Source organism: Bos taurus, chromosome X (genome assembly GCF_002263795.3).
Source record: "Bos taurus isolate L1 Dominette 01449 registration number 42190680 breed Hereford chromosome X, ARS-UCD2.0, whole genome shotgun sequence".
Taxonomy (NCBI): domain Eukaryota; kingdom Metazoa; phylum Chordata; class Mammalia; order Artiodactyla; family Bovidae; genus Bos; species Bos taurus.
The window spans coordinates 8,772,076-8,797,305 of record NC_037357.1 but is presented as its reverse complement, the minus strand read 5'-3'; the positions used below and the strand labels follow the sequence as shown (position 1 = coordinate 8,797,305).

At 40.4% G+C, this 25,230-nt stretch overlaps 1 protein-coding gene across 6 annotated transcripts in view; it reads left to right on the top strand.

The window, feature by feature from the left end:
* TENM1 (teneurin transmembrane protein 1) overlaps positions 1-25,230 on the top strand; it is a 916,085-nt gene that overhangs the window by 779,025 nt on the left and 111,830 nt on the right. For 4 of the 6 annotated variants that reach the window (XM_005227449.5, XM_059883262.1, XM_059883265.1 and 1 more), the window contains 3 exons: positions 6,168-6,311; positions 15,171-15,420; positions 23,915-23,935. In XM_005227449.5, the coding sequence (XP_005227506.2) occupies positions 6,168-6,311; positions 15,171-15,420; positions 23,915-23,935 (415 nt within the window). The remainder of the gene's footprint in view (positions 1-6,167; positions 6,312-15,170; positions 15,421-23,914; positions 23,936-25,230) is intronic. The other 2 variants (XM_059883266.1, XM_059883264.1) reach the window with 1 other exon arrangement.

Here is a 25,230-nt window from a genome sequence, read left to right as displayed (position 1 = left end):
GAAGAGGTTTCCCCTTGCCTTCCCTTTCCAAAACTTAAACTTTTGTTGCACTGGCTCATAGTACCCTGCACTTCCATACAAGCTATCACAATTTGTGTGTGCGTGTGTGTGTGATCTTATTTCATATTTGTTCCTCTCACTGGATTGTAAGCAATGTGAGCTCTGCTGGGGGGTGTGTTATCTTGTTCTGTCTTGTTCGTTCTCACATCCCCAGGGCCTGACAACACAAAAGTGAAAGTGTTAGTCGCTCAGTTGTATCCGACTGTTTTTCGACCCCATGGACTGTAGTGCACCAGACTCCTCTGTCCATGGGATTTCCCCATGCAAGAATACTGGAGTGGGTTGCCATTCTCTTCTTCAGTGGATCTTCCTGACCCAGGGCTCGAGCCCGGGTGTCCCACATTGCGGCAGATTCTTTACCCTCTGAGCCACTAGGGAAGCCCTGACGACAGGAGGTACTCATCAAATATTGCATATTTGTTGAATGACTGAACAAACAAATGCATAAGGACAGAGGCTAAGGTGGGGCTCTGAGCCTGACCGATTTAATGGAATGGTGGGCCCACCAAGGGAGAGAAGGGCAGTACCCAGGTCTCCAAAGGCACTCGAAAATGTGCCTGTGAGCTAGTACATCACATTGCCTCTGTGGCACACAGGTCACCCAGGTTCCAGATTCCCTTTTTTGCAGCTAGGCTTGGAAAAGGCAGTCAGAAAAAAAAAAAAATCATAAAGTGTCATTGTACATGACCTCTTGGCCTAAGTGTTGTGTGGCTGCCTCACCTGGATTCTTTTTACCTTTTCTACCTGTTCTTTCTCTTCATTCAACTACTATGTCACTTTTAGCACTAGCATGTTTAAACTGGTAAGATATAGATCCTAAGTAAAATATTACCAAATCAAATCCAATGACTCATTAAAAAGATAGTACATCATAACCAAGTACTGTAGAGTATGTTTTAGGACCTCAAAGATAGTTCAATGTTAGGAAATATATTGCTCTAATTTATCACCTCAATAGATTAAGAGAGAAAACTATGTGAATATCTCCATAAGTGCTGAAAAGGCACTTGGTAAAAATTCATCACCTGATTCTGACACTCTTAGTAAGCCAGGAATAATAGATAAACAAAGCATTTCAGGCCACTGGGCAGTGTGTCAAATCGGGGAGCCTCTGGGGTCATCCTATCCTATGAGAAATCACTAGAGAATAGGAAAAAGTAGAAGTCATGCTGGGAGCAGGTACCCAATCTCAGTAGATAACATTTTATCTGTACAGTCTTTGTCTCTTGTGGCTATGGCCTTCACTTGGCTTGTTAGGTCTCTTATCTTTCATTGTGGTTTTACATGAATCTACTGTTTTAAAAGAATGGGATATATTTCTGGTTCTATTTAATCATTTCTTTCAGATAAGAAGGTTTTGATCTCATTGTTAGTTACCTTTTAAATGTGATGACATTATTTTTATATATTCCTTGAGTTCATGAAGGAAACATAAATTTCTCACACCATCAGACTACTTCTAATTATATATTGCCCTCATAAATGCAACCATTATGAATTCTGAAGCCTTAGCCTGAAGCTGTTGAAAATCATCTGCTTAATCTTGTCATATTTTGCACATCAGCTTCATTGCATGGAATCTTTACCTTGGCTATTTAATGTCAATCTCCCATCCCAGCCCTTATAGGTGAAGGTCACCGTCACTAAATTGGGTGTCAGGAGCACTGTGGCCCTCCACCTTCTTGTAGTCCCCACATTATACTAATGCTGCTGCTCTGATAAATAGAATGGGATTCAGTGACTATTTTTCTAATGTCAAATGGCTTTGAGGGAGCAAGCTGCAGTCTTTCTCTATAAGCCAGTAGAATAAAGCCTTCTTTAGAAGCCACTGTAATACTTGCAAGATGACTAACAGTGAAGTCAGAGCTGCAAATCCTATGACCAGAGGACAGAGTCCTCTACAAAAGTAGCAAGTCCTGTCTTGACAGTCAGTGACTCTTGGTGGAGGAAAATCCCATTTTATAACCCATTTATATAAATCCCCCAAATTTATATCTCTGTGTCGAGGTGAGGGAGAGAATACAGGAAGACAGAAATCCAGATGGAATTAAGAGTATCACAAGAGAGGTGGTCACTTGGTTCAGAGAAAGTATTCAACTGTATGAATGGCTCTTTCTCAACTGCCTTCCCAAAAGTCTTCTCCAGCATGGGACCACTACACCAGCCCCAGGGAAGTATAGTCCACCCTCCATCCCCACGTATCTCCACTCACAGCCAGACTAGTCTATCCTCTAGAGGTCCTCTGAAATGTTGATGGATAATTATTCTTTCCTTCCTATTAAACACTAGTCTTCCTGATCCCCAGTCCGGAATGCCAGAGGCTGAATTCGTGGCCTCCACCCAGCTGTGTTGATGATCAGATGTGATAGGCACCAGGCCGCCGGGGAGATGGTAGTGGGTCCAGTCTGCTTATTTAACTAAGACTCAGCTGTCACAGTACCAGCAGAGTGTAGTGTCAGGGCTCAGCATTTTTGGTGCTAGCCCTGAGTAGCCCTTTTTTCCCCCATATTTCATTATATGAAAAAGAAAAGGCGTTCAGTGCATTACAGTCTGCTTTCACGAGAGGAAGTCTACGATTGGTTGCTACTGCATTTGCCAGTTCCTTGCGCATTTAGCGAGCAGCTCAACTCCATGGGGTGATTCGTCTGCCTTCTCATACACGGATTGCAAGTTCCAGGATTCTGTTCCAGTGGGCTGCTGTCAGAAAGAAACCTTGCCTTGTTACTCTGCGCAAGGAGCCACATACAAAAATATCCCAACACACAGCCATTCTCATTAAAGTCAGTTGGAATTTTGGACAAATCTTCAGTATAAATTATAACTTTATTAGCTCATAGAGCTTTCTCGAGAGAAAGTAAATCTAATAAAATTTAGAAGGAACTTATTAAGTGGCTGCCTTGTTGCTATTTGCTATGACAAGGGAGAAAAGTAATATAATTGTGGGGTGTGCAGCCAGTACTCTTCTTTGTTGTGGGCTAGAGAGCAATTCAGATAGGAGGAGGTGAAGAGGATGTCTCATTACCATTGTGCTGAGGATACTTAATAGAAGCATTTCCTGCCACAGAGTTGGGAGGATCTTTAACTGTTACGGAGATGGGAAAATCAGGCTCCAAACCACCATGAGAGGTCACCAGGGTACGCTACTTATTTGCAAAACTTGCACAATCACCTTCCGGAGAAGAGATTTTAGGGGCACATACCAGGCTTAAAATACACAAAAGGCAGATCCTGACAACGGTAGGGAAGGAGATGATGGCCCAGAGCTTGTAATTATTATTATGATTATTTATTAATCAAGACTTTTCAGTGTTGGCAAGAGAAGCAGAAACCATATTTTTCTTCATACCAACATGGCCTGATTTTTCCAACGTGAGATATAGGGGTTTGATTCCCCAACTTGAACTGATGAAATACAATCTTGAAAGAATGCACTTTAGAATCATATAGTAAAATGCTAAAGGGGGACTTTAAGACCTGTCTAGTATAGGGACTTCCTTGGTGGTTCAATAGTTAAGACTCCACACTCCCACTGCAGTGGGTACGGGTTTAATCCCTGGTCGAGGAATTAAGATACCACATGACATGTGGCGTGGCCCCCCCAAAAAAGAAAAAGAATTGTCTAGTACAGCAGTCTTTGATCTGATATCTTTATTTAGATTTCAGGAGGTCAGTGAACCCCCTAGAATTATATACAAAATTTTGTGTGCATATGCATTTTTCTAGGAGAAAGATCCATAACTTTGATCACATTCATAACAAAAGGTTCCCTGATTCAAAAGGGTCTAAGAACCACCAATTCTAGTCCATCCTCTCCCCCTGTCCTTTGTTACCAATGAAGAACAGAGTTGGAGAATCATATGCCTGCAACCATACAGCCCGTTAATCGCAGACCCAGGAACTGAAGTGTTTTCTGACTCTTAGGACTAAAATCAACTCTTTCCACTAGAGTTGTTTTAGCAAAGCACTGGGGCCATGATAAGATATTAAGGAGATTGTAGACAGCAATGATTTATGCCACATGTGTAACCTGAACTAGATTACCTGTGAGATCCTTGGCATCGCTGAAATTCTGTTTCTATCCATCTTCATAGAGAACACCATTGACACAGATGATCCCAAACTAATTTCCTCTTAGAAATCATTTCCATTTTGTCATTAGTCTTTCCTGCTCCCATTGATCTGCCTTGCTAATAGAGCTTGGTTAGGGCTAATACTAAAATAAGTTTGCATTCCAAGAGTCCTCACCAGCTGATGGCAGGGTAGAACGACATCCCCATCAGGACTAGCTACATAATTTGCAGGGCCCAGTGTTAAAGAAAAATACCCAGCCCTTTGTTTAAAATAGATTAAGGATTTCAAGACAGTGACAGCAGAGCATTAAGCCAAGTGTGGGGCGCTTCTAAGCAGAGGCCCCTGCGTGACTGCACAGGTCACACACCCATGAAGATGGTCCTGATCCCTGTTAAAGCTTAGATGGAGCAGAGACAAAGAGAAGTCAGTCTGTGGTTTACAGTGGCCACACATGACCCCCAAAGTTAGCGAGTGTGTATTCACAATCATAAGGAGTTGGCTTATCTATGTTTGTGCTTGCACACACACATGCTTGCCTACTGTTGCTCAGTCAGATCCAACTCTTCTGTGACCACCAACTCCTCTGTCCATGGGATTTTCCAGGCAAGAATACTGGAATGGATTGCCATTTCCTTCTTCAGGGGATCTTCCCAGCCCATATATTGAAGCCACGTCTCCTGCATTGTCAGGCAGATTCTTTACCACTGAGCCACCTAGGAAGCCCTTGTGCACACACACACATGCACACGTATATCAGTTGGACTAAAATTGCCTCTTTTCACCTAATGTCAAAATCCAAAACTTGTCTGCTTGAAATTTTCCACCTCGAACCTATTGTGCTGGCATTGTTTTAGCACATAATTTTCATTACCAGTTTTCATAACCAGATGACCAAAGAATAAGTGAGTTCTCCAGGGGCATCTGAAGAGTCAGGTAGAGTCAGGTACTCAAAAGGAAGGGCAGACAACCAGCTAGGGATATTTTAAGCTGCCAGAAAGGGGGAAAGGAGCTTCGAAGTATGCAGTGTAATGAGCTGATAGTCTCAGGCTTAGAACAACATGAGGACACAAAGCATTTTAAACTCAAGAATCAGAACTCTGGGGTTCCAACAGGTAAGCACGTTTGCCAACTGAGAAGATGGTTGGGTCTTGGTCTACTTGAGTTCTGCATGTTTCAGTAGAGCAAAGACACCCACGCTGGGCCATTCTGCACTTCCCATTTTAGCGGCATACTGGGGTTCCCAGCTTAATGTACAACATCTGTGCTTCAGGAGGGTTGAAGCCAAATGTTGGGTGATGTCCCGTTGGTTAGAAACCAAAATCTAACTGCACAAAGTGGAATTTACACTCGAATGGCTTATAACACTCTAAGCAAACTCAGACTTCTCAGCAAACTAAAGGCCAGTTAGCATGGAAGAAAATAAAATGGGTGAATTGATTTTTATTAGCCTCATGTGTAGTGAGGTGTTGTATAAGTGACCCCGTACTCCAATGCCCACTTCCTAAGTGTATTTTGCACTCCAGAGAGATCAGAAGAAACTTTCCCTGCACTTCTTCTACAAAGGTAAAGAAAGAAATGGTATCACCACAGCTTAAGATTTCAGAGGGCTTATTTCTTCAATTTTACAACACAGCCTTTTACCCAAAAGCCCATACTGAAGCTCGATGTCCAAAACATACCTAATGACAGCCTCAGTGAGTCACTCATTCATGTATGTATCCAATATGCACTGACTGGTCATTTTTGGATGCCCAGTGCTTCCAAAAGGTAAAAGGTAGTTGTTGTTTAGTCACTAAGTGGTGTTTGTTTGACTCTTTGCAACCCCGTGGACTGTAGCCTGCCAGGCTCCTCTGTCCATGGGATTTCCCCAGGCAAGAATACTGGAATAGCTGGCCATTGTCTTTTATTAGTGGTCAAATTTCAACCCAAATCAGAATTCAATAGCAAATGTGGTATCCAGAGAATTATCAACTACTGCCAAAAAAGAAGCAAGTCTTTTTAAACATTCTAAAGCATTATTAACTCTTTGTTTGCAGTGTCTGTGGGATATGAATATGAAATGTGCCCAGACTTTATTCTCTGGGAGAAAAGGACAGTTATCTTACAAGGTTTCGAGATGGATGCTTCTAACCTAGGAGGCTGGTCATTGAACAAGCATCATATTTTGAATCCTCAAAGTGGTAAGCACATTTTAAAATATTCATTAATATTGTTTTCCTAATGCTATATACATATATATGTAATATTTACTGCATAAAATTTGGAAAAGTATAAGGAAAAAATTATTTATAACTCCACCACCTAGAGATGACCACATTATATTTCTTTTCAAATGCAATCATCTGATTTCAAATTAGTGCTAGTCAAGTGAGACCTCTTCACAAAGTTTTCTATCATTACTGCTCTGGCCCAAATGATTAACCAGTTTATGCAACCTTGTAGCCAACTTTTAACAATTGGAATAATAATTGCTGTATTTCATGTGATCTAAAATACCATTGATTATAAGTATGTGTGTGATTAGTCGCTCAGTCATGTCTGACTCTTGCAACCCTGTCAGGCTCCTCTGTCCATGGGATTCTCCAGGCAAGAATACTGGAGTGGGTTGCCATTTCCTTCTCCAGGGGATCTTCCCCACCCAGGGATCGAACCTGGGCTCCTGCATTGCAGACAGACTCTTTACTGACTGAGCTACAAGGAAAGCCCACGATTATAAGTATACCATTATTTTATGGAAAATACTGCCAGTTAAACAATGACACACATTGTTTGCAAGATACATGCTTAGTCCAGAGATGTTAAAATGGGAAGCATCTTAGAATTAATGCATCATATGTGCCATACAGTTTTCAACGGACTTTAGTGAACTCTGTCCCATTTTAAACACAACAACCCTGCGGTGTGGCCTTAACCTCATTTAAAAGGTCAGGAATCCAAGGCTGAGTCACATGACTTTCCCCCAGGGCTCACAGTAAGTGGCCAGAGCCATGTACTCTATCTACACCAGTTTTTTATTTTTTTTTATCCGTATAAATGTCAGTATATGTAGTAAGAAGCAAGGGATAGAGTAAAGGGATAGCAATGGATAGTGGTGACAAAGAGGTAGGAGGAACACAGGGAAGAAGAGAAAGAATCTGGGGAAAGAGTACAGCTCCGGACTTGACTTAGTTTTAAGCCTCCTGAGTCCTGGACTTAGGAAAAGCAGGTCAAGCAGTGGGAATCCGTACATGCTCATCTTCAGTCGTTGCCTTCTTTGGATCACTTTTCCTGCTGTCACTGTCACCTAGTATGTAATTTCGATGTGAAGTCAGAAGAGACCACAGGTGGCCCTTAGCCTGTGCTTCTCTCAGACAAACTGATTTTGCTCCCCTGGTTATAAAGGCTTCATCCAAGTTCCTTCACCTCCTTTTGCTGGGAAACCTATCATTGGTGTTTCCACCCAGCATCATTTGAACATCTGCTGGTAAGTTTTCATTGTGAAATCATATTCCTTTTCATCTAAAGAGGCAGATTCTGAGCAGCCTTTAGTCGGATGTTGTCTTGGGGTCATTTCTCCAGGACTGGTGATGTGAACGTACTGAGACAACTATACCCTTCCGTCCTTGTATCCATCTGACCTTTGTGAAACAGCTGGCTAAAGCAGGGTTCTCTTTTAAGGCCATGAATTGACCAAGGCTAAGAGATCCATTTTATAAACACACCTCTGGTCTTATTCATGTGCACTGTAGTTGAATCAGCCAAGCCGACCAGCCCCACAGGCTAGGAACTTTTGATCACCTAAGCTAACCAGGTTTGCTTCAACCATAGCCTGAGACCACTGCCATATGCCTCCCATTACATGTCCTTCCCCTCTTTCAAGGAAGACTCTGAATTCCCCTTCCAACTGTTTGCTTGTTTAAGAGCAAAGATTCAGGCACAGATATAAAATGTCAACCCTTTTTCTGTTGTCAAAAGGAGAATCACAGTTTCAAAAGTATAAAAATAAAAGGGCAGATGCCAGTTATTAAATTATTAGGTTTTTTGTTTTGATTTGAAAGAGTTTGACATTTTAAGCAGCCGTTTCTTTTCCACTCACTTTTATTGGCTGGTATGGATTGTCTCTTTCAAATGCCTGTCATTGACATTAAACACAAAGTGGGAATGACCTCAATCGAGCCAGTCCCCAGCTGTGTGCTCCCAGTCCTATATTCTCTTACCATTTGAGGCTGAAAAATTCAGAACAGATGGAAGCCATTCAGAAAGTTGGCTTTGGGGGCCCCCCTGATTTCCACAAATGTGTTCTTTCCACCTCTAATCCACCAGTAATTCATGTTTAGGGTAATAGGTATCAAGTTACTTCTGAGAATCTTTTTCACAGCTTTATTGAAGTATAATTTATACACCATAAAATTCACCCATTTTAAGGGTACACTTCAATAATTTTTAGTAAAGTGTGGAGTTCTGCAACCGTCACCACCACAGAGTTTTAGAATATTTTTATCACTCCAAAAGATCCCTGGTACTCACCCCAGCCCCACTAAATCTACTTTGTCTGTTTCTGAGAATTTTATCCTGAGAAAGAAACCTTACTTAAGACAGACTTATTTAAAGGAAGATTTGTTCATTTTATCCAGGGCTCCCCAACCTCCAGGATCTAATGCCTGATAATCTGAGGTGGAGCTGATGTCATAATAATAGAAATTAAGTTGCACAATAAGTGTAATGCGCTTGAATCATCCTGAAACCATTCCCCCTCTCCCCCCAGTCCCTGGAAGAATTGTCCTCCATGAAACCGGTCCCTGGGGCCGAAAAGGGTGAGTTGATATTATCTTTATCAACTCATTTGTAGGCACGTGCCTACACACACACAGGACAGGTCATGCCTGCCAGGAAACAGGGCTGAAGCCAGCACTGCCACTGCCTTTCAGCCTGCCCTTGGATACCAGCACCTCTCTTGGGACATTTTGGGAGTCTAAACCCTACCCACAAAGGCAGTTTTAGAAGCAGGAATGATGAGTGTGAAGGAGCAGCTTTGAGAGGACCAATTAGAAAGCAACGCACTCTCCCGGTCAGGTCAGACAGTCTTTTCTGACTGATTAAGGCCAGAGCCTAACTCTTTAGGCACCCTGCTTTTTTGATCTGAGACAGATAGCAGATTAGAAACAAGAATCTATCTTCCCCCAATTTCTTCTCACTGGTTAAAAAGACACCTGTAATTAAATTGGATGTCTGCTGCCATTCAATTCTGCAGGTTTTCTTTGCCTCCAAAATCATTATGCAGTGGGTAGTTTCTAGCAGGAAGTGTTTTCAGACCATTTGTCATTTCAGTTGCAGCAATTGTATTTACCTGACAATTAGCCATTGGTTGTGGAGCATTGTTTCCAAATATTATGTCTGATACATCAAGATGGTTCTTACTTTCACTGAAATTAACAAAGAAAACCAACTGGGAACTTGTGTTTTTCAATATTATTCCTTCAAAATACATCTTATTAGTGATTGCAGAGAGTACATATTTATTTCTTTTAAGATAAATCAGTTCTTTAAAATTATGCCAGTTGAGTATTTTAAATTATTAGAAAAAAACTATCCAGGGTTCTAATTGGGTGTAGTCATCTGTCTGAAATAGATCAAGAATCTCCTTTAACTTAACCTCCAAGATAAGCCAGTAGTTTTTTGGCAAATGGTTTTACTGGGAGGGAAAGTAAATTTCCATTGATCACATTGGCATGTCTCCCAGTTTGTGTTTATATCCTCTCAATCAAGTCCTAAGAGAAATATTTATTGTGTCCCTTGTTGTTCATAAGCCTGAAAAATGGTTTCTTCTTTGAAATCAGTATAAAGCACCACCCACTGGCTTCCAAGGGGAATTGTATTTCAAATTTATTTATAAGCTTCAAAAGAAGTTCTGAGCAAGGTAACAGGAGGATATGAGTCATGTGTTTAGAAGTATGCTTAAATTATTATACAACAGACTTGACTTTTTGGCAGAGAAAAGGAAAACTTGAGGGAGAAAATATGCCATAGGCCCCCAGCCAGTGGGGTTTCTTTGTTAACTGTAAACAAAACACCCAATCCTTAGCAGGAAGTTGGCCTTCCTATAAATAATGTGTGTAGTCTCTGGATCATTTGATTCTGTTTTCAAAATGAGCATGTGTGGCAGAATAAACTGGAAAGGAGGCAGCAGTAATTGATCAAGATTTCCAGGAACATAAACAAAATGTTTTCAAAGCAACCTTTTGCAGAAGAATTGGTGTTAAATCATTGTTGCTAGATGGTATGCCCCGGTTCTATGTAATGGAAGGTTAAACAGATTCTTGAAACAACAAAAACACCCTTCAAAATGATCTATTTTTCCAGGGCAATACAAAAGGGGTTTGCCCATTTTTGTTTTGATTGCTTCAGCTTTAAACAGGAATGGTAATTTCGGTACACGGGCACTTTAGTACCTTGCATGAAAGCAAGACATCAATTGTTGAGATGTAATCAGAAAGTACATTGCCTTATGTTTTATTTCCTTTAATCATTCTTCTTATTTGATGGAGTACTGGGCTTTCTAATAGAAAAGAGGAGTTTTCGAATTGCAGGCTTAGAAGAATGGTTTAGAATAGCCATCTTCAGTTTTTAAATTGCCAGGAGCCTGGTAATAGCATGTCATTTTGAAGGTAATTGTTAACTATATCATTATATTGATATAAAAAATGGATATCTATCTGTGAAAATAGATGTTAATAGCAAATCTGGTATTTCCAAGCCAATAATTGGAAATATTTTTGAATGATATACCCTGTAGTGCATTGCTGAAATACTGACATGCTAAACAATTGGTTTCCTCATTTATTGAAGAACATATCATAGTCTCATTGGTAGGATATTCAGTGAGCGATTATCAGGAGATTTCTTTTCAATGATGTTGTGCAACTATCATGCCAGTTCTCACTCAGTTTCTCCCAATTCATTTAAATTGTGATACTGATCACACTGCAATTAAGTGTTTTGGGGGAAATGAAATTCTATCCTATTAATCTAACTTAATTAACTATTCTAAATCTTGAGACATTTCTTCAGTGCCTAATAAAGTTATTAATAAAATTAATAAGAAAGTAGTGAGCCTCAAGATATCTATCTCATGGTTCTGCAATAAAAGAGCAATTTGTTGGGGCATAAGCTCATAGCTGCTCCTGCAGATATGTTGGGGGAAAAAAATAGCCAGAAATCACCTTGGGAAAGAAAGTAAAATTACTTGAGATTTGAAATCTAAAGCCTATAGAAGTATGGCATTTCTGTTTCCAGGTTCATATTTGGTGCCATGGCTTTGTGCATGTTTTACCCTCTTAATTTTTGCCAGTGACATTCCTATTTCAGAGTGATCAATGGTTTCTATTGTAGGACTGTGGGACCAAAAGTTGGAAAAAAACCAAGGGAGACATTTCAGGAAATGTTTAAGGAGAATAACAGGCAGTCCAAGGAGATAGATAGCAGGAGTCATAGGCGAAAAAATAAGACTGGACAGGATAGCTGCATTCATTCATTTGCTGTCAGCTGCTACAGCCTGACACACTGGCATGTCTTCTCACCACATGGATTTTTTTTTACCTGCCCTGGCTCATTCTGGGCAGACTTGAGCTGTTTAGCATAGCAGTACTTGTTCCTTGGGTTTTCTGCCCAGGCTCAGCAGGTTCTCAAAATCATTGGGATTTGGACAAGGAAACTACAAGAGACTCAAAGCCTGTTTCCAACATTTATTGAGCACTTCTAATGACTTGGCCACAGGGATTGGCACTGAAATGCAGAAAAGAGTAAGACAGAGGAAGGAGTTCATGTTGTGATAGGGAAGATAGAGAAGTCATGAAAACTGTATCTTACATGTGGCAAGTGTCATAATAGAGCTATGGAAAAGAAACTGTGCATACTCACAGAGGAGGGAATAATAAATTCTGCCTGGACAGAGCATCCAAGGAGAACTGGGCTGAGCTTTGGAGGCTAGATTAGAGTTTCCCAAGCAAACAAAATGAGGAGGGCATTCAGGATGGAGGGACCGGCAAAACACAAAAGCAGAGAAGAACAGAAGCGTGTGAAAATACTTGTGCATAGTTTGCTGTAGCTGAAACTCAGGATAAAAATGAGAGGGTAATGAGAGGGGAGACTGAAGAAGGAGACAAGAGCCAAATCATGAAGGACTTTGTATGGCTTAATCATAAGAAATGAGCCCTTTATCCCATAAAGCAGGGGTCCCCAACCCCTGGGCCACAGATCAGTACCTGTGTGTGGCCTGTTAGGAACTGAGCCGCACGGCAGGAGATGAGCAGCAGGCAAGCGAATAAAGCTTCTCCTGTACAGAGTGAAGCTCCCCATCTCTCACATTACGTCTGAGCTCCGCCTCCTGCTCAACAAACTCAATAAATGTAATGCGCTGAATCATCCCAAAACCACCCCCCATTCTCGCCCCCATCCATGGAAAATTTGTCTTCCATGAAACTGGTCCCTGGTACCAAAAAGGTTGGAGACTGCTGCCATAGAGGATATGGAACTACTGAAAGGTTTTAATCTACATATTGAAATAATCTTTATTTATTTTTAATTGGAGGATAATTGCTTTGCAATATTGTGTTGATTTTTGCCATATATCAACATGAAATAACCTTTATGGCAGAAATATGGACAATAGTTTGGAGATGGGTAAACACAGAAACCAAGAAACTAAGAAGTTAAGAAAAACTGAACTAAAGCAGCAGTAGTAAGAACAGAGACCATAGAACTGGTTCAATATATTTGAGGAGATAGTGGGGGTTTAGTAATTAATTAGGGCTAGAGAATGAGGAAAAGAAGAGCCACAGTGGTGCCCATGTTCCCAACATGAGTAAATACATTCCTGGTGATACCACTCAGAAGATCAGCAGAGAACATAGGAGAAATAGCATAGTTTGCGGGGTGGAGCAGTACAGAAAAATAATGAGTTCAGTCTTTTTTTCTTTCTCTTCTTTTTTTTTAAATTAATTTATTTAATTGGAGGCTAATTACTTTACAATATTGTGATGGTTTTTGCCAATACATTAACATGAATCAGCCACAGGTATACATGTGTCCCCCATCCCAAACCCCCACCCACCTCCCTCCCCATCCCATCCCTCTGGGTGGTCCTAGTGCACTGGCTGTTTCATGCATTGAACTTAGACTGGTCATCTATTTCACATATGGTAATATACATGTTTCAATGCTATTCTCTCAAATCATCCCACCCTTGCCTTCTCTCACAGAGTCCAAAAGTCTGTTCTTTATATCCGTGTCTCTTTTGTTATCTTGCATATAGGGTCATCATTACGATCTTTCTAAATTCTGTATATATGCATTAATATACTGTACTGGTGTTCTTCCTTCTGACTTACTTCACTCTGTATAATAGGCTTCAGTTTCATCCACCTCATTAGAACTGATTCAAATGCATTCTTCTTAATAGCTGAGTAATATTCCACTGTGTATATGTACCACAGCTTTCTTATCCAGGTTTCTTATCCAGGACATCTAGGTTGCTTCCATGTCCTGGCTATTGTAAACAGTGCTGTGATGAAATTGGGGTACACATGTCTCTTTCAATTCTGATTTCCTCGGTGTGTATGCCCAGCAGTGGGATTGCTGGGTCGTATAGCAGATCTATTTCCAGTTTTTTGAGGAATCTCCACAGTATTCTCCATAGTGGCTGTACTAGTTTGCATTCCCACCAACAGTGTAAGAGGGTTCCCTTTTCTCCACACTCTCTCCAGCATTTATTGTTTGTAGACTTTTGGATCACAGCCATTCTGACAGGTGTGAGACGGTACCTCATTGTGGTTTTGATTTGCATTTCTTTTTTTTTTTTTTAAGGGCTCAATGTTCAGTTTCCTTTAATGACCCCCATGATTTGCATTTCTCTGATAATGAGTGATGTTGAGCACTTTTTCATGTGTTTGTTAGCCATCTGTATGTCTTCTTTGGATAAATGTCTGTTTAGTTCTTTGGCCCATTTTTTGATAGGGTCGTTTATTTTTCTGGTATTGAGCTGCAGGAGCTGCTTGTATATTTTTGAGATTAATTCTTTGTCAGTTGCTTCCTTTACTATTATTTTCTCCCACTCTGAAGGCTGTCTTTTCACCTTGTTTATAGTTTCCTTCATTGTGCCAGAGTTTTTAAGTTTAATTAGGTCCCATTTGTTTATTTTTGCTTTCATTTCCATTACTCTGGGAGGTGGGTCATAGAGGATCTTGCTGTGATTTATGTCAGAGAGTGTTTTGCCTACTGAGTTCAGTCTTAAACTTGTTGAGTTTGGGGTACCAGCGGGACAGCCAAGTAAAGAAATGTAGTAGGAAATTGCATGTCAGGTGAGAACTCTGGACAGGAGAAAAGTTTCAACGTAGAGAGATGGGAGTTAAGTCATGAGAATGGATGAGATTTCCCAGAGAAAATGACTGCAGAGTACTTTCCAGCAGTTTCATAAGTCAGTATCTTTTATTTCCTGCACTGATGATAGTGAGATATGGTCCAAAAGAGGGGAACATTCAAGTTCTTTTCTCTTATCTTTGAAGTGCATTCTAGTAGTATGATTTCTTTTTACCAAAGTAGATTACCTTTCTGATTGTGTTCTGCTAGGTTAATATTAAAATTGACTGATCCTCCCTTTTCATAGTTGTATAGAGCAGGTGGTTTGAAGTCAGACAGATGTGCACCAGGCATCAGAAGAAAGTCAGAGATTGAAAACCAGCCACAGATGATTCACAGAGCCCAAAGTGAACAGGAAATCATTAAAAGTTTGTCATTAAACACTTTATTGAGGCATTTAGAATCAACATTAAAGGGACTGGGTATATTATCCCATTTCATAGATGGACAAACTGAGGCAAAGTGTTATGGTGCCATTTGTTGTAGCTGTGCAGTTAAATAAAAGCTGGGGTGATGTGCTTCGCTCTCAAGTTCTTTTATAGCAAGCCAACGCTCCTTCCTGCTTTGAACAATGAGAGAGAATGTAAAATATTGCTGAGAATATGGTGTGGTTATTTTTTAATTCTTTTTTTCCCCCTTGGATCTAGGAATCATACATAAAGGGAATGGAGAAAATATGTTCATTTCCCAGCAGCCTCCAGTCATAGCAACCATCATGGGTAATGGACACCAACGGAGCGTAGCCTGCACCAACTGCAACGGCCCCGCCCACAACAACAAACTCTTCGCTCCCGTTGCCTTAGCTTCTGGCCCTGATGGTAGTGTGTATGTTGGTGACTTCAATTTTGTAAGGCGAATATTTCCCTCAGGAAACTCCGTTAGTATTTTGGAATTAAGGTAAGTCTCCTCTAATCTCTGTGTTTGCTTAGCGGATAAGGTAAAAACAAGAATGAGATAACAGGAACAGACAAGGCATTACATGAAGGAACAGAAAATGCAGTTGCCATATTGTAGTACCCAGCTGAGATGCAGGAATAGGGCCACAGACATAGGTCACCATGTCTACTCCCACTTGAAGAAACCTTTGAGCACTGCTTTGGAGAACCAGGAGGCATTGACATGCCTGTATGTGTGGCCTTCCCTGAGTGCATTCCTGACGCTGATGTGGAGCTCCATTCTGTCACGTGCTCAGGTAAGTCACTCAACCCCTGCTCTGCCCACGACAAAGACTGATCAAAAATACATAGTATTGTTTCTAGCAGGTAGGTGTTGTCAGAGCCAAAAACTACATTTTCTAAGTTCTCCAGGTCCAGTCTTTTGAAGTGGTCTGTTCATCAAAAGGAAAATGGCCGCCTGTGTTTACACGACAGTTGAAGAAGGATTAGTTTTTTCATCCTTAAAAGCTCTGATCCATTGGAAAAAATGATTAAAGCATTCATCTTTAGACTTTCTCACTCTGTTTTAGGAATATTCTTGAAGGACGAAGTATTTTGACACCATTTGAAAGGAATTCATACCTTTTGGCACTGTCGTTCATATTTTGGAGTTATACAGAAATAACAACTAAAGAGACTTCGACTTAATCATCTTTATTTCTCCCTTTCTAAGGATTATTGTTGTTGTTCAATTGCTCAGTTGTGTCTGACTCTTTGCAACCCCATAGACTGCAGCATGCAAGCTTTCTATGGCAAGATTTTCACCATCTCCTGGAGTTTGCTTAACTCATGTCCACTGAGTCAGTGATGCCATCTAACCACTTCATCCTCTGTCTTCCCCTTCTCCTCCTGCCTTCAATCTTTCCCAGCATCAGGGTCTTTTCAAATGAGTCGGCTCTTCACATCAGGTGGCCAAAGTATTGGAACGTCAGCTTCAGCATCAGTCCTTCCAATGAATATTCAGGTTTCTAAGGATATAAGGCACAAATATATGTCCCCTGGAGTCCTAGAAAAGGAAGACATCCTCTCCCATCCCAAGAGGGATAGACAGATCTGTTTCCCCTCTCCTGGGTAAACTAATAGAGCCTTCTCCTAATTGGTTGTGACAGTTTTATCCCTGACACATGCCTTCAGGACATGAGGCTGAAAATTTCCCTATGTTCCAGAAAAATTTCCCTATGTTCCCTATGTTTATACGGTGGTTGATGCCACCTTATAAACTCTTCCATAAAACAGTTCTTGCCTCAGGCATCACCTCATTGACCTGAAAAGTAGTGACCAAGAACAGTGACTGGGAGAATAGAGACAATGACGGAGCAATGTGTATGCATGGAGCACGGTCAGGACCAGTCAAATCACATGAAAAGTCTTGGGTCATTTTCGTTTAACACTTATGATCACATAAGAGTGGAAATTTGAATACATAAGGACATTCCTCAAAAGTTTTCAAATTCTCATGCTTTCCTTTGAAATCTACCTCCCTTTTCTCAGACTGAGTCTTTCATACCTAGTTAGAGAACTCTTCTAGTCCCAAACCCCCATCCATTTTTCACATTAATTCACTCCAGTTTTAATACATTTCTTAATTATAATTGCAAACGCTGTCATAGAGAAAAAAGCTGTTAAATCCCTTGACTGATAAAAAAATAGACTGTAAAATTAAGATTTTATAAAGATAAAGCACATCTACAGAGTCTAAAGAGGTACTAATTCATAGCACCCTGCCCTAATCAAATGTTCATGTACCTTGGGATGTCATACCTCACAGGGATTTGTCATTACAAGCAGTGTATCCCTTTGGGCACCTACTTACTGGAAAATCAATGAAGAAGGCCATGATGATTGTAGCCTGGATTTGAAAATGTTTTATACAACATTCTACATTGTCTTCAAAATCCTAGGGATGCTCTGTCTACATGATGCCAAACATAAATGGAGCACTGAACAATGCGTTCACCATCTGAATGTTTCCAGGCGTGCAGATATTGGCCCTTGCATAGAGACCTTGTCTGGCTGACCCCATATAGCCAACCCTATAAAACCTATGTAACTAGCTCCTATGTATCAATAGCTGCCTTCTCAGAGGAAAAAACCCATAGGATTATCTATAAAAACCAAAAATATTACTATAAAGAAAACCCAGCTAAATAGACTCCTTTCCCTTGTCATTTAAATGCAAATTTACCTGAGGGGGAGCAATTGTCATTCATTGAGAAGATTCTCTCTTGGTCAAGGGTCCTTAACAGTTCACAAATTTGCATTTTAGTCCAAAGTACCTATGACCTTCCTTTAACACAAAGTCATTTGAAGAATAAAATGGAATAACTTGGACCCTAACTGCAAAGTGATTTTCTCAGTATAAGGAAAATTTTGTTTTGGACAGAGTGAAGTAGTTTCCAATCCCTGTCACTGCCACAGCTCTTCAAAGGCACAGGCGAGCACACACCATGAGCTCACACACCTAGGCTTTCACTTAGCGTGAGTCTGCCTAGCTGGCTCTTCTGAGCTGACAGAAGTTCTTCCTAACATTTTTCTTTAAGTTCTCAGACCTTTTTGAGAATCTGTTGAATGTTATGGGCCTTCTCCCCCAGAAATAAACACATTCACACAAAACTCAGCTGTTACATATTTTCGTTCTCTCCCCATATCTCCACTCCCCACCTCCCACCCTAGCAACTTATCCCTGTGGATGAAGCCCTTTCATAGACTCATGGTTAAGATTCCTTGCATTTCTTTCAAGGAGAAAAACTTATTCTTCCTTCTCTACTCCCAACACTCTTGTGAATGGCCATCAGAGAAATAACCTGATGGAATATAAATATATAGACATGATCGTTTAGATGTAATTAACAGGTAACTCCCTATTTGATGATAGTCAAAACCATCAACCCAGTCTATGACAGCAAACATTATCTGTCATGTTTAATCAGAAACTAGTATAGTCCTTATTAGATTCACTTAAAAAAAAAGTATCCTAATCAGTAGTCTATTCTGTATACTTTGCATCTTTCACATATGATTGGTGAATTTATATATTTGCTTTATAACTTTTCCAAGTTTAAACTTTCTTGGGAGAAATAAGTTGACACAAGGTGGTTTTGCTAGCTTAATAACCATAATGTTCGTTGAATTCTACTTTATATATAGAGAGTTAATTTTGTACCAATTTTTGGTTGATGTTAAATCAATTAATTTAATCGCCCCCCCCAGCGCATATTAGTCATTTTATTTGGTTGAGTCATCTGTTTCCTTGGAAACACAGACTATATAGAGTCATTATGTCAATTGGTTGCATTTAAAACTGAGTGGAAGAGCAATATTGTCAATAAGTTATTACAGAAAAAAATAGAGAACATTCTAGATCTTCACTCTCTGTCAGGTTATTCATTGTATAATTTAACTACTCTGTTTTCTACTTTTGTATCTATAGAATTGTCAATTTAGTATTTGAGCATCCTCTTACATGTCTTATACAGTTTAACCTGTTTTAAGATCCACAAATGTGTAGTTATCTGCCCAGTGTTTGATGACATCTTGAGAGGACATAAAGCTTGCCCCTACTGGGTGCCCTTCTATATTTCCTTCTCTTTCATCTTCTTGTTCCATTTTGGGCCACATTGAACAATTCTAGATGCCCCTTGACATTTCAAAGACTGGCAGACTATAGATTTTTCCTCTCAGCTCCACTGATCCAAACTGTCCCCAATTGAGTTTCTTTCATCTGACCTCAAAAATAATTTCATTTTCATTGGTGGATGATCATTTATTTCCTCTAGCTGATCCCCCATTGGCTGAATGGGGAGGGTACAAAAAAGTCAGTTATGTCATTATTATTAGCAACATGCCGAGATCAACAAGGTTATTTCTTGTTATTTAAGCATACAGTATCCCTTTGCCTGTTTCCTGCAGATTTCATCTGCACATATACATCTCAGTGCTTCCTTCCAGTGGGAAATGAAGATACAATAATAAAGAAGGGAAGCTTATAAGATCATGCAATTAAACCTGCGGGAGTCTCAAAAATACATTCTGTGAAGTTTTTTTTTAAGATAGATTTATGAGATAGCTTAGGTTTAGATATCCCTAGTGCTTTGCTTCTCATGTTAAAATTTTAAACACACATACACACACACATATTTCAGTAACTAAAAAGTGATATCACAGATTTATGAGCTTAGTGATAGAAGAGTCCATAGAGGTGTCTGGTAAAACGTAGTGTGCACTGCATCCCTGACGGTTGATCATCTTTACTTTGTTTATCCCTCTCAATAACAGAAAACTTACTTATCTCACCCAACAACCCACTGCATCTTTGGTATGCTGTGTTGAAAATTCTTCCTTATATTGAGCAAAAATCTGCCTTCATGAAACATCCACTCAGTAGTGGCAAATGTTTACATCTAAAGCACAGAAGCCACTTCCGTCATTTACCTGAGAAGCTTTCAGAAGTGTTAAGATAGATTATCATAGGTACCTGAACTTTCTCTTCTTCATTCTCAGCATCCCCAAATCTATCAGTTGTTTCTCATCAATTATGACTGTTTCATCTTCCTTTGATTATGACCTCAGAGTCATTTTTCAGTTTTCTAAAACTCACATGGGTTATTATATAAATAAAAACAGGAGACACCATATGAAGTGCTTTGTAAAAATTTAAATATGAGTATCCTCTTGCTCCCCTCTCATCTTCTAATTTCACAAATCTATTAAGCATAACTGGAAATGATTTATTCTTTGTAAAAACCTCATGCTGTATTGTTCAAGATGCCCTGATTCTCCAGATATTTGTTTTGTCCTTCACTTAAAAATGAAAAAAAAAAAAAAAAGAGCCTACCAAATGCTTCTTGGTGCCTTGAGTAATTTGGACTTGACAAATGTCAATGTGACATGAAAATTTTCTCTTGAGATTTTACTGTTTCTTTCACAGTGACTAGTTAATATTTCCTACATTGTTGTTAGTGCTCAACTCCTGTCTTTTACTGGAGATTGGGTAGAACTTGAATAGCACCCATTTAGGGGCAGTTAGCATGATGAAGGACAGTAGAAGTTGTAGAGAGCTCTGCTGAAGGAACAAATGGAACACAGACTTTAAGGGCCCTGAAAATATCTGAAAAATGACCAAGAACCTTCCTCTCGTCAGCAACACTGGAGTTGCAAACAGAGAAACAGACTACATATAGATGAAATAGGTGGTTAGCTTTCCAGTTTAGTCTCATGTATTAGCATTGTCACCCAAAAGCTCCATTTACCTCACACCCAAAACATCTTTGCTGACCTTCCAAGGGGTCCAAATTGCCACCCTAAGAAATGCATTCCTCTGAGTTGAGACATTGGCTTTCCAAGAGTTCCCAACACGAGAACCTGTGTTGGAAAAACCCATCAAGCTAAAATCATCATTAATCACCAAGCATGGATTCGTTTGTCAGATTGATTTTCAAGCGAATGGCTAGCTGAAAGCAGGGCCCTAAACACAACACAGGAAAGTTGTAATAAGGCCAAGGGACAGAGAATGAGAAGGATAGTCTTAACTGAGTTTCCTGAAGTTGGAAGCTCTAAGAAGTGGCAGGAGTGGGAAGTCAGTCTTCAAAGGCAGACTCCCATGAGAAGAGGAACACACAGGGAAGTCCGTTCTTTGATATCAGATATTTTCTGACTAAGGATAAGGGAAGAAGCTAAGAACAGCATGAAGAACAAGCAAAGTGCTGCAACCAGCACAGAGCAGGCCAAGCAAACTCTTGTGATGTCTGGTCATGAGCCAGAAACTCCAAAGTTGGCTTACCCCTTTTTCTCCATCCATGAAATGTACTAAAGAATGGGTCATACATCCTTACCAAAATGTACAAGGAATGGGTCATACATGATGCTAAATGAAAGAAGCCAGGCACAAAATACCACATATTATCTAATTCCGTGTATAAGAAATGTCAAGAATAAACAAATTCATAGAGACAAAAAGCAGATGAATGGTTGCCTGGGGCTGGAGAAATGGGGGAAATGGGAACTGACTGCTAATGGCTACAGGGTTTCTTCATAAGATGATTCAAATGTTCTGGAATCGGACGATGGCCAGGGTTGTACAACTCTATGAGTCTACTGGAAACTGCTGAATTGCACTTTCTCAAAGGGTGAAATTTTGTGGTATGTGAATTATAACTCAGTAAAAAGTTTTTAATTAAAAAAGAATAGCCCTTTTAATCTTGCAGGTCCTGAACAAAATCAAAGATCGACTTAAAGATCCTACCATCACAAGAATTTCTTGCTCTGAAAAGATTTGCCCTTCCATACCTTTCTCTTCCAAACTCACGGCAAACTTCAAGTCCGTCAGTTGCCAGGTGGTGATGCCCACTGATGGGCCGTGCCTGTGAGGCACTCACACACTGACACCTCAGCGTGCAGTCCATTGCCAGCTAGACAGCAAACCGACTTTGGTGGTGGCTCAATCCTGAATCTTTAACTAAAAGTAATTCTGAGACAGAACAAGGTCACACACTGGAAATAAATTCCGTCATTTTCTCTTCCTCCCTCTGAGATGTTAATGAGAGAAGCTGCTCTGCATAATATGGGACATCTTCCCAAATTCACAGTGACATTATTGGCACGATCAGAAGTGGCCACAAGAAAATCAAACCACCCCCTCTCCCCACTCCTTGCCATCACCTAAGAATTTCAAAACCTTTTGGAGCCACACACATGGTTCTGTACCGTGAGAGTCTGTGGCAGATGAAACCATGCTTTAATGTTCACAACTCAACTTCCTTCAAGAAGATCAACCATGTAACGGTGATTAGAGCCAGCCTTAAGCGCTTTCACCCTGTGGTTCAGAGGCCACAAAAATAAGCAAGTGTCTGGAGACAAAGAAACTGAAAGAGGTTCAAACGCCTGAGGCCAGATTTCTAATCACATCACCTCACCCTTACCTTTTGATCTTTTGTGTCAACCCTGGGGATACCCAGGCTTTAGAGGTGGCCCCATGAAATAGAAGGGGCTTCCCTGATGGCTCAGTTGGTAAAAAGTCTGCCTACAGTGCAGGAGAGCCAGGTTCAATTCCTGGGTTGGGAAGATCCCCTGGAGGAGGGCATGGCAACTCACTCCAGTATTCTTGCCTGGAGAATTCCATGGACAGAGGAGCCTAGTGGGCTACAGTCCATGGGGTCACAAAGAGTCAGACACGGCTGGAGTGACTAACACATAAAATGGAAAAGTCAGTGGATTGTCACTGTAGCCCACCTAGTCAAATCCCAAAAGGATTCTCTTCAACAAGAGTTAAGTAGTTGCAGATGGCTTCAAAGGAAATCATTTTGTATCTTTTCTTCTTTCCTGATGTTCCAACTAATAAGAACATTTTCTAGTTTAGATAAAAAGATTTGTTATCTTCATGATTTTCAAAATGACCTAAGGGCCAGGTTTAAAAGCATTTTAAAACTGCAATGACTATATTTCACAGATGATTATAACCTTTTAATTCTGGGCAGATTGGACCCAAGGTCAGGCCTATACACAGACTGTGCTCCCTGGGCGAGAAGACCCATACCCCATCCCAGAGTAAGATACCCTAGGCAGTGCCCTGTGCCAAGCTGCTTACAGATCAGGGACCCCCGAAGCGTTCTGCTGTTTCTGACATGACAGTTCTGTTTTACCCACCCGGGTTGCTCCCTCAGAGCATGAGTAGCTGGCCAATACAAGGCTCTCGTAGTTTGATGTAAACAATGTTTTATTGAAACTTTCTTGATGCAGCAGTTTTGATGCCAGGTACATTCTATCATGGTTGAAGAAAAAAGTTTTATACTTTCAATTTGTTAAATTGTTTAATATTGCTAAATACTTGTGCTAATGTGCACAAGTGATGTCCCTATCTCACCTCTACAATCATATAAGTGGCTTAAGCTTGGGTTGGGGATGTCTCTTGTACATAGACTGGATAATGAAAGAGTTTGCATTTTGATAAAGTGGCTTTCAAGTTAGAGACTTGCATGATCAGACCCTTTGCAGTGGGTACTTCTTCAAAGCTTAGCCCAGGGGTTCTTAAGCCTTATTCTGCCTCAGAATCACCAGCTGAGTTTGTTAAAAATGGAATTGTTGGGCCCCACTCCCACTTCCAGATTCTGATTTGGCATGACTGGGGAGAGCCCCCAGGAAACTGCACATGTGGCAAGAGCTCAGCTGCTTCCAATGAAAACAGTCCAGAGAGAACTTTTTGAAAAAAACTACCTTAGAGCTTTAGCCCAGGCACCAAGCTGGATGTTCAGTCATCTTGGCGCCATCTCAGGATAAGCAGCCAGGAGGGATTGGGTCCACTTTGGCTTACCCATCTGACTGAGTGATCCCTATGGAGTCCCTCTACTGACCACAAGCTGAGTTAGGAAGAGGTGTGTCTGGTTCAGTTTGGCTTGTTGGATGATACTGATGACTCTCTGTTTGCTTTTACTTGCTATTCGTGGATACCTTGTGCACCCTAGAAACAGAGATACCAGACATAGGTAAGCAAATCACATGGGTGGGTGCCTAATGCCCCTTCCTGCCTAAGACATCACCTCCTAATAATATGCTAATAGGGAAACTTTACTTCTTAAATAAGTTTAAAGGAATAATGTAAATGTTAACTTAGGAGTTATAACTCAGGTAAGTGTTTTCCAAAAGGAGAGCTCCACTAAGTGGAATTTGCTGGAGGATCAGAATGTACCAAAAAGAAAACATGATAAGAGAAAGTTGGCAGTTCAGTACTTCCCGGGAAAGCAAAGCCTCCAGCCTCATGGTGTTTTCTTAGGTGATATCACAAGTGAGTCTGTAAGTTCAAATAGATTTGATTTTGTGGACTCCCCTGGTGGCTCAGATGGTAAAGAATCCTCTTGCCAATGTAGGAGACAAGAGATGGGGGTTTGATCCCCAGATCAGGAAGACCCCCTGGAGGAGGGTATGGCAAAGTACTCCAGTATTATTGCCTGGGAGTCCCATGGATAGAGGAGTCCTGCAGGCTACAGTCCATGGAATCACAAAGAGTCAGACACGACTGAGCGACTAACACTTTCACCTCACTTTCACTTTCAAGTTGCAAGTAGAGAAAGAGACGGTGCAGCAGTCTTCCTACTTCCAGGAATTTAGTTGGCAAGTGTATTAAGAGAATGCCCATGATGACCTTCTTGAATAAGATTTCTCCATGTTCCCCTTATGCAACCTCATGGTTTCTGTTTTGCCCCATCAAAAAAAAGATAATAAACTTTAAACTGACCATTTACTGACAATGGCATATAACTCTGAAATTAGTCATAAGTATGTCTATTCAACTTGTTAACACATTACACTTGTCAAAACTGTTCTAAGTTACCTGAAATTGCAAAGGAGAAAATTGAATTTGTTCACTTTCGAATGCCAATTGTCATCAAAATGGCAGTGATGGGGTTTGTCATTTGGAGTCCATTTGGGAGAGGCACTTCCCAAATGCCAGTGCACAAGATCAGCCTTGCTACTTTGGCATGACTGACTCCTTAAGCAAATTAAGTTGGTTATCAAATTGCTTGCTGGTAAAATGTTGCACCGTATTAATTATGAGCATTAATTGCCCATTTCACAATCTATGTGGTTTTAACTGGCATGAGTGAAGTGATATTTGCTAAGTGATCTTTGCTAAGTCTCCATGCAGGCATTGCTTGCATGGAAAACTAACCAGAAGATGACAATACCACTAAAGTTATAATCTTCACATATCTCAAATCGCAATATGTATTTAGACACAAGGGATTAGAACAAATTGGAATGTATTCCAGTGGTTTTTCTT